General features: G+C 42.9%; 1 protein-coding gene across 2 annotated transcripts in view; it reads right to left on the bottom strand.

Moving 5' to 3' along the window:
• GNAL (G protein subunit alpha L) overlaps nucleotides 1-10699 on the bottom strand; it is a 94529-nt gene extending 83830 nt beyond the window's left edge. The window contains exon 1 of one of the 2 annotated variants that reach the window (XM_068562757.1): nucleotides 10688-10699. In XM_068562757.1, the coding sequence (XP_068418858.1) occupies nucleotides 10688-10697 (10 nt within the window). In that variant the 5' untranslated portion in view covers nucleotides 10698-10699. Of the gene's footprint in view, nucleotides 1-4517; nucleotides 4789-10687 lie in introns of those variants that run through there. The other variant, XM_068562756.1, reaches the window with a different exon arrangement.
• Between the last annotated feature and the right edge of the window lie 7199 nt (nucleotides 10700-17898).

Genomic DNA, 17898 nt, shown 5'->3' on the forward strand with positions numbered 1-17898 from the left:
ACGAGGTGGTTTATGATCCCATTTCACAGATGAGGAAAGCAAGTAACTAGATTTTTTTTTCTTTTTCTGGTGGTTTATGATCCCATTTCACAGATGAGGAAAGCAAGTAACTAGATTTTTTTTTCTTTTTCTGGTGGTTTATGATCCCATTTCACAGATGAGGAAAGCAAGTAACTAGATTTTTTTTTCTTTTTCTGAAGAGGAATATGACTACTTTCCTTTCCCAGCTGAACTGGAATGTTTTTGTCTAAACCCTGGTTATTACGCTCCAGGCCTTCCCTGCCAATCCAAGCTCATTATTGTGCCCAAGCCCAAAAGGGAGCTGTTTCCTCTGAGAAAACACCACCCACCAGAGGGGGAAGTGGGTCTGAGTATTAAATAAACATCATCCATTAGGGTGCAGGGAAGTGCATCAGACCAGCTGCGTCTCTGCCCGCCTTTCAGGCCAGACAGCACCAATCGATGGATAGCTGGTGTGCAGGACGCTGTTACATTAAATTAAGAAATGATTCTAAAGTAAAGTATCAGGTACTTTAGAGCTTCTGAGAGAGAGAATTACATAACCATCCTTCCTGGCCCAGGAGGGAAGGATGGACAGAAAACGGCCATCTCCCCCTGGGTTTTGCTGCTTCTTTCCAGCGCATGGAATTTCCTTGTACATGAAAAGCTCTAATAGCCAATTAAGAGGGCCCAACCTCACCTTCCAGGGGGACACCATGAAGGCTGACGGGGCATCGCGACTAGACTGTGGATGCAGCTGGCGTGGGGCAGGTGCCGGGTTTCGATGGTGGGAAATATGCTGGGCGTTTTGCTGTGCATTTGCTCCAAGTGCAACCTTAATACACCGTTTTCCGACAAACCCCTCAAAATGGAAAAAAAGAATCCCTGGTCCCCTTTAAAAACAAATCTATTCTACGAGTGTACTTCGATCTTTCGGTGACCTCCATGCGGCCTCCCTTCCTCCAGGCCCTGCTCTGTCCCGCCAGCAGACTGGGCGTGATGGCGCTGGTGCCCTTGTCTCTGCACTAGGCCACGGGGATGCCTCTCTGCTGAGCCGCCTGGGCAGGAGCTGCTGAACTCACAAATGGGTGGCCCGAAACACGGCCCAACATCCTTCTGAACACAGGCCATCTCCACATCAAATGATGGATTAACTCCAACTTACACCCTCCTGGGCTATGCTTCCTTCTAAGGAGAGGTGTGGGTTCAGGGTCTGTCCACACTGGCCTTGGAGGTCCATGGCCCCACCTGCTCGTTCTCACTGCACCATCCCTTGGGCCACATCTGCTTCCTGAGTCTTGCTCCACTGATTTGAAACAGGGAGCTTTGTGTCTGCAGGATGCTGGTGATAGTTTATACAACAGAGTGATATAGAAGCTGTGGCTGCATCTTCTCCCCGGGCTGTAAGGATGTTTTGTGCATGTGAGTTTGGAAAAGCCAAGGCACAGCCAGAGCATCTGGAATTTCTCCTGACTTTAAAAGCCATGGGACTGGGCTTCCCTGGTGGCGCAGTGGTTGAGAGTCTGCCTGCCAATGCAGGGGACACGGGTTCGAGCCCTGGCCTGGGAAGATCCCACATGCTGCGGAGCAACTAGGCCCGTGAGCCACAATTACTGAGCCTGCGCGTCTGGAGCCTGTGCTCCGCAACAGGAGGGGCCGCGATGGTGGGAGGCCCGCGCACCGCGATGAAGAGTGGCCCCCACTTGCCACAACTGGAGAAAGCCCTCGCACAGAGGCGAAGACCCAACACAGCCACAAATAAATAAATAAATAAATAAAAATTAAACTTAAAAAAAAAAAAAAAGCCATGGGACTACAGGAGGCTGGGGCAGGACAAGGCAGCAAACTGAAAGGGAGGTGTCCTGGGGGTCCATGCAGCTCAAGTCCACTGCACGACTCAAGAAAAGAGACATTTATCTGAAAAAAAGTGATCAAAATCTCCCAGTGGAGAACATTCTGTTTTTCTGTGACTGTACCAAGTACTTCCTCTTAGAGACACAGACAGAGGTCAAGCCAGCGTTCTAGTTTCTACCAACAGCCAAGTACAACAGAAAGGCAGCAAGTGTCCCACAGAGACTGCTTCCATCTCGAGAGATGTATTCCTGGCAGAGGAAGACCAAACACACAGGAAAACAACAGGAAATAATAGAAGGAAGCGAAAAACATGAATCCTAACCACAGTTGGCCATTTTTAATTTGAATAATTATCTGGAAAAAAGGATAATATCAAATGAATACTTTTCCAATCAGAATGTAGTGAACAAGAATTTACGTCATAGTCAACAAAAAGAGGCGGAAGAACAATCAATGGCATCTACTGTCATGACTGTGTCATGACCCTATGAGCTCAGCGGCAGAAAGATTCACTTGAAGGATGGGGAACCTGGCTTCGCTTGCCGTGTGTTCAGACAGATTACATATTTTGATCCCACACCCAGTCTTGTCAACTGCGTTTTGCTGGTGTTGACCTGGGGCCGCTGCCCCTCCAGCCCAGTGCTCGGCCTGCGGAAATGTCCCTTTAGCTTGGGAGAGATCCGACCGAGGTGAGACTTGGTGGCCTGTGGGCCACAGAAGGCACACAGATTGTGTTTTATTAATTTGAGCCAATGGTTAAAAATAAGGAGGTTTCAGATGAAAATGAGCATTTCCCTCTTATTCTGGAAATTCAAGACCCGGCAACACTGGGCCTGCATTCTCACAAGGTGACAGTGGGATGAAGCTAGGATGCACTGTCCCTGTTAGACTGACACCTGGTCTGGACTAAATGTCACTGTGACAGGACAGCTGGTGTTGCACTCTTGCTGTCACTGGTGGGAAGATCCAGGACACTTTCCCCCCAAAGTGTGAGTCACCTGACAATGCAACACGTCAGATATGATGCTGACACACAAGGCTGAGACAGTGTCTTTAAAGGGACAGTCTCTCAACATGTTATTAGAAACTGCTCACCGTTCAAGTCTTTAGATCACCTCCCAGGACCCTTTCACAGAATTGTTAAGTTTAAAATTTTTTCTATATATTGAGCATCTTCTGCTTCACATATCCTTTTAAACACTTCTGTCCGGCTGCACAATCACATTAAAACAACATTACATTGCCAGAACTGTAGACCTTATTTGTTTTTCTCTTATTTCTTGAGACGACAATTCTCTCCTTTTAGTTATTTTAATTTGGTGCATTAAAAGAAATTTGGCTGGAGTAATTTCTGGTTCTTTCCAGAAAAATGTGTGGTTGGGGATGTACTTTGAGCACTTGTATGTCTGGAAATCTGTTTTCCCCTCATACTCACACAAACACTCACACACACACCCACAGTGGTTTAACGAGGTACCAGGTTCTAGAATCACCATTCTGTATTTTCAGATCCCTGGAAACATTGTTCTGCCCTGTTCCAGAAGTTAGCACTGTAGATAATTCTGCTTCTGATGTGTCCTCTTCCCTTTTCAGGTAACCTGATCACTTCTATATTTTTTGTTCTTTGTTACTCCAAAAAAAGTCCCTTTATGTTAGAATTCAGATATTTCACCGGATACAGCAGCTAGGTTTGTGTTGTTTTAGTTATTCGTTCTTGCAATGGTGAGCCCTTTCAAAACCGAAGACTTAGTTGTTCTCGAGATCTTAAAGAAAAGTCTCACTCATTTATAAGCAGGGATCTTCCTCCATCATGGGCCGGGTTCTTTCTTTGTGCCTAGGAGGCCACAAAACTCAACAATTATTCTCCCTTATAGGTCACAAAATTGGGGTCAGAAGCCCACGTCTTGCTTTTTTTCCCCCCTTAAACTTTAAAAGCCACAAGTAGCATGAGGAACACAGGCTTTGAGAGCACAGAGAACGTCTCCGAGTTGTTCACGGGAAAGACTGTTCCGCTTGCTGAGAAATGCCAGCAAACGACGCGGTCTGTACCTTCAAGCACCGGTGGTGGTGCGCCCATTTTCTTGTGTGCAGGTGGCACAGCGAATGCTTCTGAAGAAGGAGCAAACATTACGACGGCACCAGGCTCGAACCTACTCAGTGAGACAGAAGGACCGTATCCTGGGCTGTGGAAGTTATTTCTCCGAAGGGGACAAGCCACACCCACCGACGTAAACGCCTCGAGCACTTGCTTTCACTCGCGCCCTTAGAACAAAGGCCGCCGCTGAGGAGGTGAGAGGCACGAGGCCCACTCCGCGGCTGCACGCCCTGGGGATGAACCGAGTGAGGACGAAATTCCCGGGCAGGCTCCTTAACCGGTAACAAGTGAGCCACGGGCCCGGATGACACGGTGTGGAAAAGAGCAGAGTCACCGGGCAGAGCGTTCGCGGCCCAGTCACTCAAGTGGACGCTGTCGGGTAAGAACCATTCTAGACCCGAGACCGAACCCGCAGGGCCCGCGTACGCCCCGAGGCCGGTTCCCAGCCCAGCGTGCGCCCGGCTCCGCGCCCCGCCCCACGCCCCCCGCGCCTCCCGTCCCGCGCGCCCCGCCCCGCGCCCGGTTCCCCGCGGCCCCCGTGCGCCCCCCGTGCGCCCCCCGCACCCACCGAGCAGCAGCAGCCGGTGAGTCCGCCGCAGGTCGCGCTTCTGCTCGCGGAGCCGGCGGTCGATGCTCCTGCTGACCCGCCTGGCCTCGCGCTCCTCCGCGCGCTGCTGGTCCGCGCGCCGCATCCTTTCTCTCTGCGCGGGGGTCCGGGCCGGGGTCGGGACCGGGGTCAGGTCCGGGTCCGGGGTCTGGTCTGGGCCGGACCGCGCCCCCTCCAAGGGCGGCTCCGGGTCCCCGAAGAGCAGCGGCCGGAGGCTGTGGCACAGCCCCATGTGGGCGCGGGGCGCGGGGCTCACGCCGGGGCCCCAGCCGAGGGGCGGGAGGGGGCTGCACGCGGACCCGGCGCGGCGCTGCAGCCTGCAGGCTGGGGGGCACGGATGAGGCGGGCCCCCGGCCCCTCACTGCCCCCGAGGGCCATTCCGCGTTTTCCGCCGGTGCAGGGGGCGGCGACTGCCTCGGCAGTAGATCACCTGACAACGCGGACCTCGGGCCGGACAGGCAGCCCCAAGCCCGGCCCGGCCCCCTTACCGTAAATGCCGCCGCCTGGCGCGTCCTCATGTTACCGTAAGTACCGCCCCTCGTCTCAGTTCTCGTTACCGTAAAGACTGGTGCCCGAGCCCGGTGCGCAGCTGCGGACAGTGCCGCTGAGGCCGTTTCGGTGCCGCCGCCGCCGCCCGGAGCTGCCATTGCAGCTCTTAAAACACCTCCGTGGCTGTGATCTTGGACAGTGGTCAATAGGAACGGAGGGCCAGGTAAAGGGGTGGGATGCTAGCTTTGAGATCTTGAATTCCCGGAGCACCTGCGGCGCTCTCTTCACCTTGCGGCGCTGTTTCCTGCTTATCTTACACACGTGCACCCACCTCCGCACGCTCTTGACCCCTACCTTAAACTATTACACCTTCCATCTCGACAAAGTTTCCAAATCAGGAGGTCCAAGACATAATTTTCAACAATTTCTACACTTAGTAAAAAATTGAAAACAAGTGCTAATTGTCACATACTGTTTATATTTGCTAAAAGGAGAATACGGAATTGCACACTGCGTCCTATTTTTTAATCTGCAATATAGCCCAGGGAGGAGCGGGCCGCTTCCAGACCCTGTGCCCTCTATCCACACCTCCAGTCCACCAGAGATCCCTTGGTTTTCTCCTGAATTCTCACATAATGTCTATCATCTTATAGGTCTTTTGCAACACATGAAAATTTCGACATAGCTTTTAAGAAACCTGCTATAACACGTGTTCCTTGATTTCGAGCAAAATGACATGGGATGTTGTAACTGATAGGTAAATATATCTAATAAAAATCCCATTAATAGACCAAATTGGGCCGTTTAATGCAACACAGCAGTGGGCATTTGGAGTAAACTTTATACTTGATTAATTTTTTATATAAAAAAATAGAGATCTACAATTCACATTTATTTTAGGGCCCTGTTAATAACAAATGCCATGTAATACTCTTCACCTAATATTACGCCAAAATTTTTGCCAAAATTATACTATACTTTTAGATCTTTTGAGTAGAACAAAGGATGACTATAGAAAATCTAACTTGAGAAGACAGAAGAAGGTTCTAAATATCACTGTCATGTGCATTCACTGACCTCCATGTATCCACTTGTTTATTAATATGTACCAAGCACACACAATTTGCTTGGCTTCCTGGTTGGTATTGGGTGAAACAAAAGACATGGATCGTTTGTAGAGAGGTGAATGGACCTAGAGTCTGTCATACAGCATGAAGTTAAGTCATAAAGACAAAAACAAGTATCGTGTATTAACACATATATGTGGAATCTAGAAAAATGGTACAGATGAACCTATTTTCAGGGCAGGAATAGAGATGCAGATGTAGAGAATGGATGTGTGGACACGGGGGGGAAGGGGTGGTAGTATGAATTGGGAAATTAGGTTTGACATATATACACTACCATGTGTAAAATAGGTAGCTAGTGGTAACCTGCTGTATAGCACAGGGAGCTCAGCTCTGTGCTCTGTGGTGACCCAGAAGGGTGGGATGGGGGGACAGTGGGAGGGAGGTCCAAGAGGGAGGGGATATATGTATACATATGGCTGATTCACTTCGTTGTACAGGAGAAACTAACACAACATTGTAAAGCAACTATACTCCAAAAAAAAAGACGGGGGTCCTCATGGAGTTTGTACACTAGGAGGTGGAAGTATGTTCAGTCATATAAACACAAGCCAATGTGTTTGTTATATAATGCAAATTATACAAGTGAGGAGAAATAGGGAAAGTCCAATTTAAATTGGGGAGGGAAGGGGGTTTGTGTATGATCAAGAGAAGGCCTTTCAGAGGAAGGGATATTTGAACCGAGATCTGAGAAGTGCATATTAATTCCTTTTCTGTTATAACTTAGTTTACTATACACACTTTATCAAGTAGTATCACATGAGATGGATAACAATGTTTGTAAATTAAAGTCAGCTGAAAATAGAAGCAAACATAGTACAATTTTTAAAAGTTTAAGCACATAAAATAAAATGTATATAAATGAGAATTCACTCAAATTTAATAGTTTACTTAGAAAAAGAAACAGAAGACAATATTTCCTCTTGGTACCTTACATAATAAACTGAAAAAAACCCTTACTATCCTATTAAAAGAACTCTAGGAAAAAAATGCTCTGCCCCTTGTGCCCACATTTCAGTTTCTTTCAAACACCTCTAATTACATCCTATTGATGGAAATAATAAACAGTCTATAATAGGAATAGAAAAGAGTTTTATCTGAGACAAACTGAAGACTATACCCCGGGAGACACAGATTCAAGCAGCACTTGTGTTGTGTTCCTCCAGACTGCAAAGTGAGGGTGGCTAATAAAGGAAAAAACTGCACAATTACATGAGTTGTTTGTCAGGAATGATAATTGGATCTGGTAAGAAGTGAGGCGCTTGTTAAGCCAGGATTGGTTGGGGTCTGAAGTGGTGGCATAGTTACAAGGGGAGACCTTGAGACCAGAAGGTTGCAGCTGGCAGCTGCTATCAGATTCTGTTTTGAGAAAGGCTGCTGGTGTCCTTGAGTTTGATACAGTTCAGAAAATTCAAGTTCTCAGTGAGGCAGGAATGTGTCTGAAACCATGTCCACAATGGACACCCGGCTCCATTTTGGATGCCTGAACCACAGTTACTCCATTTTGATTTTTAAATGCATTCTTGTCTTTAGTGGTTCAAGCAGATGCAGATGGACAATGCGTGGTTGACAGGCCAGGAGGCAGGCTATTCTAGTGAGCATAAAGTTCAAGCCAAGTCATGTGTAAGCCAGAATGACTTCCCCACACCTCAATATGTGAAAATTTCTTCCATCAATACTAATTATTAGAAAATTGGATTATGTGGTCTATGCGTAGGATAAATTAGAATCAAATATTTAATATTTGTATATAACTGTTAGTAAAATTTAATGTTTTTTCTTTAATCTAGATAATTTTTTTAAATTTAAGAATCACTGGGTCATAGATCTAGGCAATTTCTTTTAAATTTTATTTATTTATTCATTTTTTATTTTTGGCTGTGTTGGGTCTACGTTTCTGCGCGAGAGCTTTCTCCAGTTGCAGCAAGTGGGGGCCACTCTTCATTGCGGCGCGCGGGCCTCTCACTATCATGGCCTCTCTTGTTGCGGAGCACAGGCTCCAGACGCACAGGCTCAGTAGTTGTGGCTCACAGGCCTAGTTGCTCCGCGGCATGTGGGATCTTCCCAGACCAGGGCTCGAACCCGTGTCCCCTGCATTGGCAGGCAGATTCTCAACCACTGCGCCACCAGGGAAGCCCCTGTAGGCAATTTCTAATGTCAAAGAATGATTATGAATCTGAAAATAGAAATCATGAGGGGAGTCTAAGTAAATGTAACATTACAGCATGTTGATATAATATGTAATCTTATGTATAATCTTCACTGCTGCAGGTAGGCTTTTTCCATTCTCAATCCGTCTTCCTCTGAATTTCCTTTTGAAGAGCAAATAGTTATGATGTAGTGAAAGATTATGTCTAAGGTCTTTGTGTGGATATCGTGTTTAATTGATGAAAGTGGCACTTTATTATTGCCATTTTTGCACATTTTGACACTGTTCCATTGGAAACATAAGTAAACTTGTAGGAAAGAGTTAAGGCCAATTTGGCTTCCTCTTCCCCTAAATTGGGGCTATGTTTGATTAGTATGCTATATAGTCCTAGAGGAGTCATTAAATAATGAGATGGTAATGTATATAATAATGTAGCCATTAAAAATGAAAGTGGGGGCTTCCCTGGTGGTGCAGTGGTTGAGAATCTGCCTGCCAATGCAGGGGACACGGGTTCGAGCCCTGGTCTGGGAAGATCCCACATGCCGCGGAGCAACTAGGCCCGTGAGCCACAATTACTGAGCCTGCACGTCTGGAGCCTGTGCTCCGCAACGGGAGAGGCCGCGATAGTGAGAGGCCCGCGCACTGCGATGAAGAGTGGCTCCCACTTGCCACAACTAGAGAAAACCCTCGCACAGAAACGAAGACCCAACACAGCCATAAATAAATAGAAAAAAAAAAAAAAAAACCCATTTTGTTAAAAAAAAAAAAAATGAAAGTGGAGGCCTGACTTCCTGTAATGCAGGATTTCTCAATCTTGGCACTCTCAACCTTTGAGGCTGGATAATTTGTTGTAGTAGGGAGTGTCTTGTGCATTGTGGGATGTTTAGGAGCATCCTTGGCCTCTACCCAGTAGATGCCTGTAGCACCTTCCTCAATGGTGACAACAAAAAAATGTCTCCAGGCATGCCAGATGTCCCCTTAGGCAAAACTGATCCCGCTTGAGAACTGTGGCTGCAATAGATTGGCAGAGGAGCTTGCTTGGACTGACACTCCTCAGATAACAAAAAAAAAATATGACATTTATATCTCCTATGTGAATTCAGAGCGAGTCTACCCTTGAAAGATGAGTGCACTGGCTAAGATTTGTGAGTTGATGCCCTTTTGCCTGAGGACACTCCCTAGTCTGCAGTCAGGGGGAAGCAGAAAGCCACAGGGTTACTGGCAAGATGGGTTACAGAATTTGTGGAGCCCGGTGCAAAATGAAAATCCTCTGTCCCTGTTGAAAAATAGGAATTTCAAGACAGTGAGTGAAGAGTATTAAACCAGGCCTGGGGCCCTGTGGGACTTTACAGGTCACACGCCCAGGAAGCTGGCCCTACTCACTGGCTCACGATGTCAGAGAACAGAATTTGGAGGTGTGGCAACAGCCAGAAAGTTTGCAGCCAAATCCTAGAAGGAAGGGAACTTGAGAAGTGTGAGCCCCACAAATCTGAATGCAAAATCCACTCAGATACTTGGCTGATGACTTAACAACATGGTGGCCTGACAAGAAACGCCAAAAAAACTAAAAGAACAGAGCAAAGATTTCAGCTTCTTCTCCCTTCAGGAGAGACAGAGTTTGAGCCCAACCAGGTTAACTGGTGTATAGAACAAAACAAAACAAAATGAAACAAAACAAAACAAAACAGAATCACTCATTAGAGAACTGTAACGGAAGGTGAAGTCCTCACAACATATCATTCATAACGTCCAGTGTCCAGTAAAAAATAATTAGAAGGCACAGAGACAGGAAATTGTGACCCACAGTTCAGGAAAAAAGCAATCCTATAAATGGATGCCTGTATGAACCAGATGCAACCATTAGCAGACAAGGACTTTAAAGCAGGTGTTACAAATACTCTCAGAGATTTAGAATAAGATGTATACATAATAAATTAACTGATGGAGAATCTCAGCAGAGAAATTGAAACTGTAAAGGGGAAGCAAATGGAAATACTAAAACTGAAAAGTGCAATAACTGAAATAAAAAATTCATTGTATGTGCTTAACAGCAGGTTGAAGATGAAAGAACAGCAACTTGAAGACTTTGGAAACAAGTCTATAGAAATGATCCAATCTGCAGAGCGGGGATAAAAAAACAACTGAAGAGAAATGAGCAGATTCTCAGAGGCTTGTTGATGAATATTATCTGGTCTAAAATAAGTGTAATTAGAGTCCTGGAAAAAGATGAAAAAAAAAAAACAGGATAGAAACAATATTTGAAGTAATAGTGACCTCAAATTTCTGAAATTTGATCAAAGACATTAACTTATAAATCCAAGAAACCCAGTGAACCACATGCAGGATTAATATACAGAAAAACTCACCTGGGCACATATGATGAAACTGCTGAACTCCAAAAATAAAGAGAAAATCATAAAAGTAGCCAAAGAAAAGAGACATTGTGTATAGAAAATAACACATTGCTTTTCGAGGATGGCGACCGAGTCTGTGGAGCCGCCCCAGGAGCCGGAGCTGTCACATCCCCTCCTCTTCCACTTCCCGTTGCAAACAATAAAGGCCCTTCGTACAGTAAAAACAAACAAAAAAAAAAAGAAAATAACACATTGAAAATGTTGGCTTTTCGTCAGAAATAATGGAGGTTAGAAGACAGCAGAATAGCACAGTGGAAGTGCTGAAACACAGAAAAAAATCACCAACTCATAATTTTATATCTTGCAAAGATGTACTTCAAGAATAACGGTGAAAAAAATTAAAGTCACTATGAGCGAATTTGACGTCAGCTGACCTGCACTATGAACAGTGTTGTAATAGATATCCAGGCTGAAGGGTTATGATACCAGATGGTAACTCAGATTCAGAGGAAAAATAAAGAGCAGCAGAAATGGTAAATATGTGGATAAATATAAAGACTACATGTAATTTTTCTTAAAATTTCTTTTACAAATATGTGGAAAATATTAATAGTGTATTGTGAGTTTATAATGTATGCAGATGAAATATATGAAAATGTTACAAAGGACGGGGTCGGGTAAAGGAACTACCTTCTCTCAAAGTTCCAATATTGTATGTAAAGTAGTGTAATAGTAACTATAGATAAATTGTGATAAGTTACCACTAGGGTTTTCTTCAGTGACAGAAATGTTCTGTATCTGCAGTGTCCCCCAGGTCACGTGTATTTGGTGAACACTTGGAATGTGGGTATTGTGCTGAAGAACTAAATTTTAATTTCACTTAATTTTAATTAAAGTTTAAATTTAATAGCCACAGGTGGCTAGTAGCTACCATTTTGTACAATGCAGCCCTAGAGCAACCACTGAAAAATAATGAACGGGGGGATACCTGAAAAGCTAATAGGGGAATAAGACCGAAATAGCAAAAAATCTTCAAGTAAGCTCAAAGAAAGAAGGAATAGAGACAAACAAACAAATGAGCCAAATAAAAAGCAAATAACAAAATGGCTGCCTTAAATCCAAGCATTTTAATAATTAAATGTAAATGGACTAACCCTTCCAATGAAAAGGCAAAGAATGTCAGAGAGGAAAAAAAAGACCCAGCTTTGGGACTTCCCTGGTGGTCCAGTGGTTAAGACTCTGTGCTTCCACTGCAGGGGGCACGGGTTCCATCCCTGGTCAGGGAACTAGGATCCCGCGTGCCACGAGGCATGGCCAAGAAATTTAAAAAACAAAAAGGAAAAGGAAAAAAGGAAAAAGTTAAAAAAAAAAAAAAAGACTGAGCTTTATGCTGTTTATAAGAAACACTTTAAATACAGACACAAATGGGTTGATAGTAAAAAGAAGGAAAAATGTGTATGATGGTGTATCGGTTTCCTGTGGCTGCAGTAACAAGTGACCACAAGCCTTCTTCCCTGGGCCTCTGTGTGTCCTTTTCTGTCTCTTATAAACATGGTCTCACTGGATTTGGGGCCCACCCTAATCGTATGATATCACCTCTATCCTTACCTTCAGTACAATCTGCAAAGACTCTATTTCCAAATAGGTCATATTCTGGGGTTCCATGTGGACATGAATTTTGGGGAAACACTATTTAACCCAGGGCACATGGAAACATTAATTGTGAGAAACTTGGACAGGCTGTATTAATATCAAGCAACATAGACTTCAAGGTAGGAGATTTATTGGAAATAAAAAGTACTGTTTCATCATGAAAAAAAGGGTCAGTACATCGGGAAAACATAATATAAATGTGTATTTATATTCAAAATACGTGAAGTAATAGCTAACAGAACTTAAAGGAGAAGTAAACAAATCCACGATCTTAGGTGGATCATTTAACATGCTTGTCTCATAAACAGAAAAACTGTGACACCACAGTGTCTGGGTGACACCACAAACTACCTTTAACTAATTGATATTTATAGAGCACTACACCCCACGAATGCAAAATGCTCTTCTTAAGTTCAAGTGGAATGTTCACCAAGATAGACCAAATCCTGGGCCAAAAAGATCTCAACAAATTGTAAAACATTAAAACTCTTAAGAGTATGCTTTCTGACCACTCTGGAATTAAGTTAGAAAGACAATAAGGTATTTTTAAAAATCACCAAATATTTAGAAATTAAGCAATAAATTTCTAAATAATCCATGGTTCTTTGAAAAGTTGAATAAAATTAATAAATTCCTAGCAAGAAATAGAGAAAATGCAAATGACCAATAGCAGGTATAAAAGAGGGAATACTGTTACCGTGACTACGAACATCAAAATTATAAATGGGAATATTATGAACAGCTTTATTTCAACACACTTGATAACTTAGGTGGGGTGGATGAATTCCTTAAAAACACAATTTACCAAAACAGAAGAAACAAAATCTGAATAGTGGTGTATCTTAGCAAATAAATGGAAATTGTTACTGAAAGTGTCCTCACAAAGAAAACGCCAGGTACTGGCGAATTCTATAGAACATTTAAGGAAGATAGTAATATCAATCTTTTATATTACAATGTATGTAACCCCCCCCAATAAAAACCCAACAATGTAGACTAGAGTTACAGATGATACAAGAATGGCAGAATGTTTATAATTGTTGAAGCTGGGCGAGGGATACATTTGGGCTCATTAAACTATTTTGTTTACTTTGCATACATTTGAAAATTTCCATAATAGAATGTTTAAAAATCAGGAACTATAAAAATTAAATATACTCTGAAACGTTACAGTAATTAACAATGTTGAGAAATTTAAGGACATACAAAATATTCATGATAAATGCAAAAAAGGGACTTCCAAAACAGCACATTTTGAAAAGAAACATCTCAGTGCATAAAAAGTCACTGACAAACTTCATTCTAAAGTGTAGGCAGTGTTGTCTCTTAGGAGTTGGGTCACAGGTCATTTTAACTTTTTTCCTGTGCTCTTTTCCAGTTTTTTTTTTTTTTCCCGGTGAACATGCATGGCCTCATCATTCTGTTGGTGTCTTTCTTGGACTCCTTGCATGTAGTTGACACGTGGTTCAAGCCAAGGTGGGTCTAGGTTTGCTTGGCTTGTAGCTCCATCAGTGCAGACCCCGAGCTGAACCCAAGGCCCAGGAGGGGTGTAGTTGCTTCTCTCCCCTGCCCAGCCCCCCTGTTCCAGGTAGCTGAGAGATTTGGGGCAGGGGATGTATACACCCAAGATGTGCAGAGCGGTTTGCTGGAATTCCAGTAGGAAATAGACTGCTCTAAAAATTGCATTTTATGTCTAGATTCCTTTAATATGTTTTTGCGTGTATGTTTCATAATAATTGCAATGTATTAGTCCAATCGATAATATGCACACGTTAAGGTTTTAGACCGAAACATTTTTTCGCTGGTGGGGTAGACCCTCATTTAGAGAGTATTTGGCAGCTCTGCCACTTGGGGGTCTCCCTCACGAGGCACGCTGGGCTTCCTGGGCTGTGGGAGCGGGTCTCTGACCCTCTCGCTGGTCACTAAGCAGCCAGCCTGAGCCAGACTAGTTCTCACAACCAAGGTCAAATTGAGTTCATAAGGACTCCACTCAACTTGGTGGAGGTGGGATGGACATTAGGGCATCTTTTACCCTAAATTCGCCTAAACCTGCACTTTCAATAGCTTGTATCTTGCAAGTAGTTTTGATGCCCCCTTAAAAACTTGAATGTAGCCAGTTTAATTTCTAATTATAAAGCCATAAATATTTCTTATGCAAAACAGCCTTTAAAAAAAAAGAGTACCCCACATGGTTCAACAATCTTTTGCATTTGGGGAATGAATGGATAAAGTGAGGCATAAAGAAGTGAAATCACTAACATCGAAGGACACACACAGAAATGGACTTGTATGCTTGATGTTTATATTTGGAGGTAACTTGCCCCTAATTTATGAGAAGCAGCTTTTCTATGCCAGTCTTCTCACTCATGTCTTGCTCTCAGGAGGCAGCCAATTTCAGCTTTCTTAGCTCTTATTAAAATTAAAAAAAAAAAATCTTATTCCTATAATTTATGCTTCCATTCCTGCTTCTCGATTGTTCAATTTCAGGCAAAATCTATGAGCTTCACGTTAGGTATGATGGGACTTCAGCTCTGTAACACCCCTGCTTTCCCCCTGCCCCCCAAACCTCACCCCTCACATTCACTTTTTAAAATTTATTTTGTATTGCAGTCTAGTTGATTTACAATGTTGTGTTAGTTTCTGGTGTACAGCAGAGTGATTCAGTTATACATATATATATATATATTCTTTTTCCTATTTTCCATTATAGGTTATTACAAGATATTGAATATAGTTCCCTGTGCTATACAGTAGGACCTTACTGTTTATCTGTTTTATATATACTACTTCGTATCTGCTAATTCCAAACTCCTAATTTATTCCTCCCCCCCACCTCTCACATTCACTTTTTAAAATTGAGATATAATTGACATACAACATTATATTAGTTTCAGGTGTACAATGTAGTAATTCAAAATTTGTATTTATCGTGAAATGATCACTACAAATAAGTCTAGTTAAGATACATCACCACACATAGTTACAAATTTTTCTTGGGCTGAGAACTTTTAAGATCTATTCTCTCAGCAGCTTTCAAATATACAATACAGTATTATTAACTATAGTCACCATGCTGTACATTACATCCCCAGGACTTATTTATTTTATAACTGTGCCTTTTGACTCTGTTCACCCATTTTCCCCATCCCATCCCCGAACTCCCTGCCTCTGGCAACCACCAATCTGTTCTGTATCTATGAGCTTGGGGGCTTTTTTGTTTGTTTTTTTAGATTCACAAATAAATGATAACATATATTTGTCTTGTCAAAGTAGTTGTCTTTGTCTGTCTGACTTATTTCACTTAGCAGAATGCCCTCAGGGTCCATCCACGTTGTCACAAATAGTAAGATTACATTCTCTTTTATGGCTGAGTAGTATTCCATTGTGTGTGTGTGTGTGTGTGTGTGTATCACATCTTCTTTATCCATTCACCCATCAATGGACACTTAGGTTGTTTCTATCTGCTGTGAATAATGCTGCAGTGAATGTGGAGGTGCATATATATTTTCACATTCATTCTTCATGTCCTCTCAAAAATCCCACAGGGTTTTATTGAAATTCAGTTCGGATCAGTATTTATGTCACTATGACTAGGTAAATTCTCTCTACAGTTGAGCTACTTACTATTTTAGAATCACTTTTCCATACATCTGGGTGAGCAATCCTCTTTGCTCTGGTTTTCTGCGTTCTCATCACTAATTCAACAACACGTTCTGCACCCCTTCTGCCACTGGATTCTGGACTCTACTTGGTAAGAATCCCCTCTGAACACACCCAGACACATCAGCACTTCCACTGTCTGCTTCCCTCTGGACGGGCTGCTCCCTCAGCCTGTTACAGGATGAGGCTGTCCCTTCGCTAGAAATTTTCTCATCCCAGGTGTTATTTTCACCGCTTTTCTTTCTGTCTTTCCCCCCCTATTTTATTATATAAGATTTGAAAAAAATTCAATTATGACATAACATTTCATCATTTAGACATACGTGGTTTTTTTCTTAATCAATATGATAGTTTCCTTAGGAAATGTTGCCAGAAGCAGTATTAAGGTTGAAATGAATTAGCTTGAAAAAAACCAAACTATTTTAAAGAGCAGTTTTGGGTTCACAGCAAAATTGAGCAGAAAGCCCAGAGATTTTCCCTGTACCCCCTGCGCCCACACACGCGTGGCCTCCTACATTATCAGCATCCCCCACCAGAGTGATGTGCTTCTTACAGTCTGTGAACATGGACCCATCACTATCACCCAAAGTCCATCAGGATTCACTCTTGGTTGTGTACGTTCTGTGGGTTTGAACAGACGTATAATGACATGTATCCATCATTAATTTTCATGCAGAATAGTTTCACTGCCCTAAAAATCCTTTTTCCTCTGACTGTTCATCTTTCTTTCTCCCCAGTCCCTGACAACCACTGATCTTTTTACAGACACCATATTTTGCCTTTTCCAGAGTGTCATGTAGTTGGAATCACACAGTATGTAGCCTTTTCAGATTGGCTTCTTTCACTTAGTCATATGCATGTAAGATTCCTCCATATCTTTTCATGACTTGATAGCTCTTTTTAACTCTGAATAATATTCCATTGTCTGGATATACCATAGTTTATCCATTTACCTGCTGAAGGACATCTTAGCTTCCAAGTTTTGAACAAAGCTGCTGTAAACATCCATGTGCAGGTTTTTGTGTGGATGTAAGTTTTCAACTCCTTTGGGTAAATGCCAAGGAGCACGGTTGCTGGATAGTATGGTATCACCTTTCTTTTATGTAGAATTCCCTATTTTCTGGTTGCTACAGATTTTTCTTTCTTGACTTACTCCCTCTATTTTGTAGAAAAGAAGCTAATATGTTGGAAGTGAATTTTCTGAGAACTTGCATATCTAAAAATGCCTCCACCACCATGCTTAATTGCTGCTTGCCTGGATATAGAATTCTATATTAGAAATATTTTTCTCTTAGAATTTATTTTTTAAAAATTTCTTCTCTTTTACTTATTTATTTATTTATTTATTTATTTGGCTGTGCCATGCAGAATGTGGAATCTTTGTTCCCCAACCAGGGATTGAACCAGCACTCCCTGCAGTGGAAGCACAGTTTTAACCACTGGACCGTGAGGGAAGTCCCTCCTAGAATTTTTTTTTTTAAACATCCTTATTGGAGTATAATTGCTTTACAATGTTGGGTTGGTTAGTTTCTGCTGTACAACAAAGTGAATCAGCTATATGTATACATATATCCCCAAATGCCCTCCCTCTTGCGTCTCCCTCCCAACCTCCCTATCCCACCCCTCTAGGTGGTCACAAAACACTGAGCTGATCTCTCTGTGCTATGCAACTGCTTCCCACTAGCTATCTATTTTACTTTGGTAGTGTATATATGTCAATGCTACTCTCTCATTTCGTCCCAGCTTACCCTTCCCCCTACCCGTGTCCTCAAGTCCATTCTCTACGTCTGCATCTTTATTCCTGTCCTGCCCCTAGGTTCACCAGAACCATTTTTTTTTTTTTAGATTCCATATATATGTGTTAGCATACGGTATTTGTTTTTCTCTTTCTGACTTACTTCACTCTGTAT

The sequence above is a fragment of the Eschrichtius robustus genome, chromosome 14 (assembly GCF_028021215.1).
Source record: "Eschrichtius robustus isolate mEscRob2 chromosome 14, mEscRob2.pri, whole genome shotgun sequence".
Lineage (NCBI taxonomy): Eukaryota > Metazoa > Chordata > Mammalia > Artiodactyla > Eschrichtiidae > Eschrichtius > Eschrichtius robustus.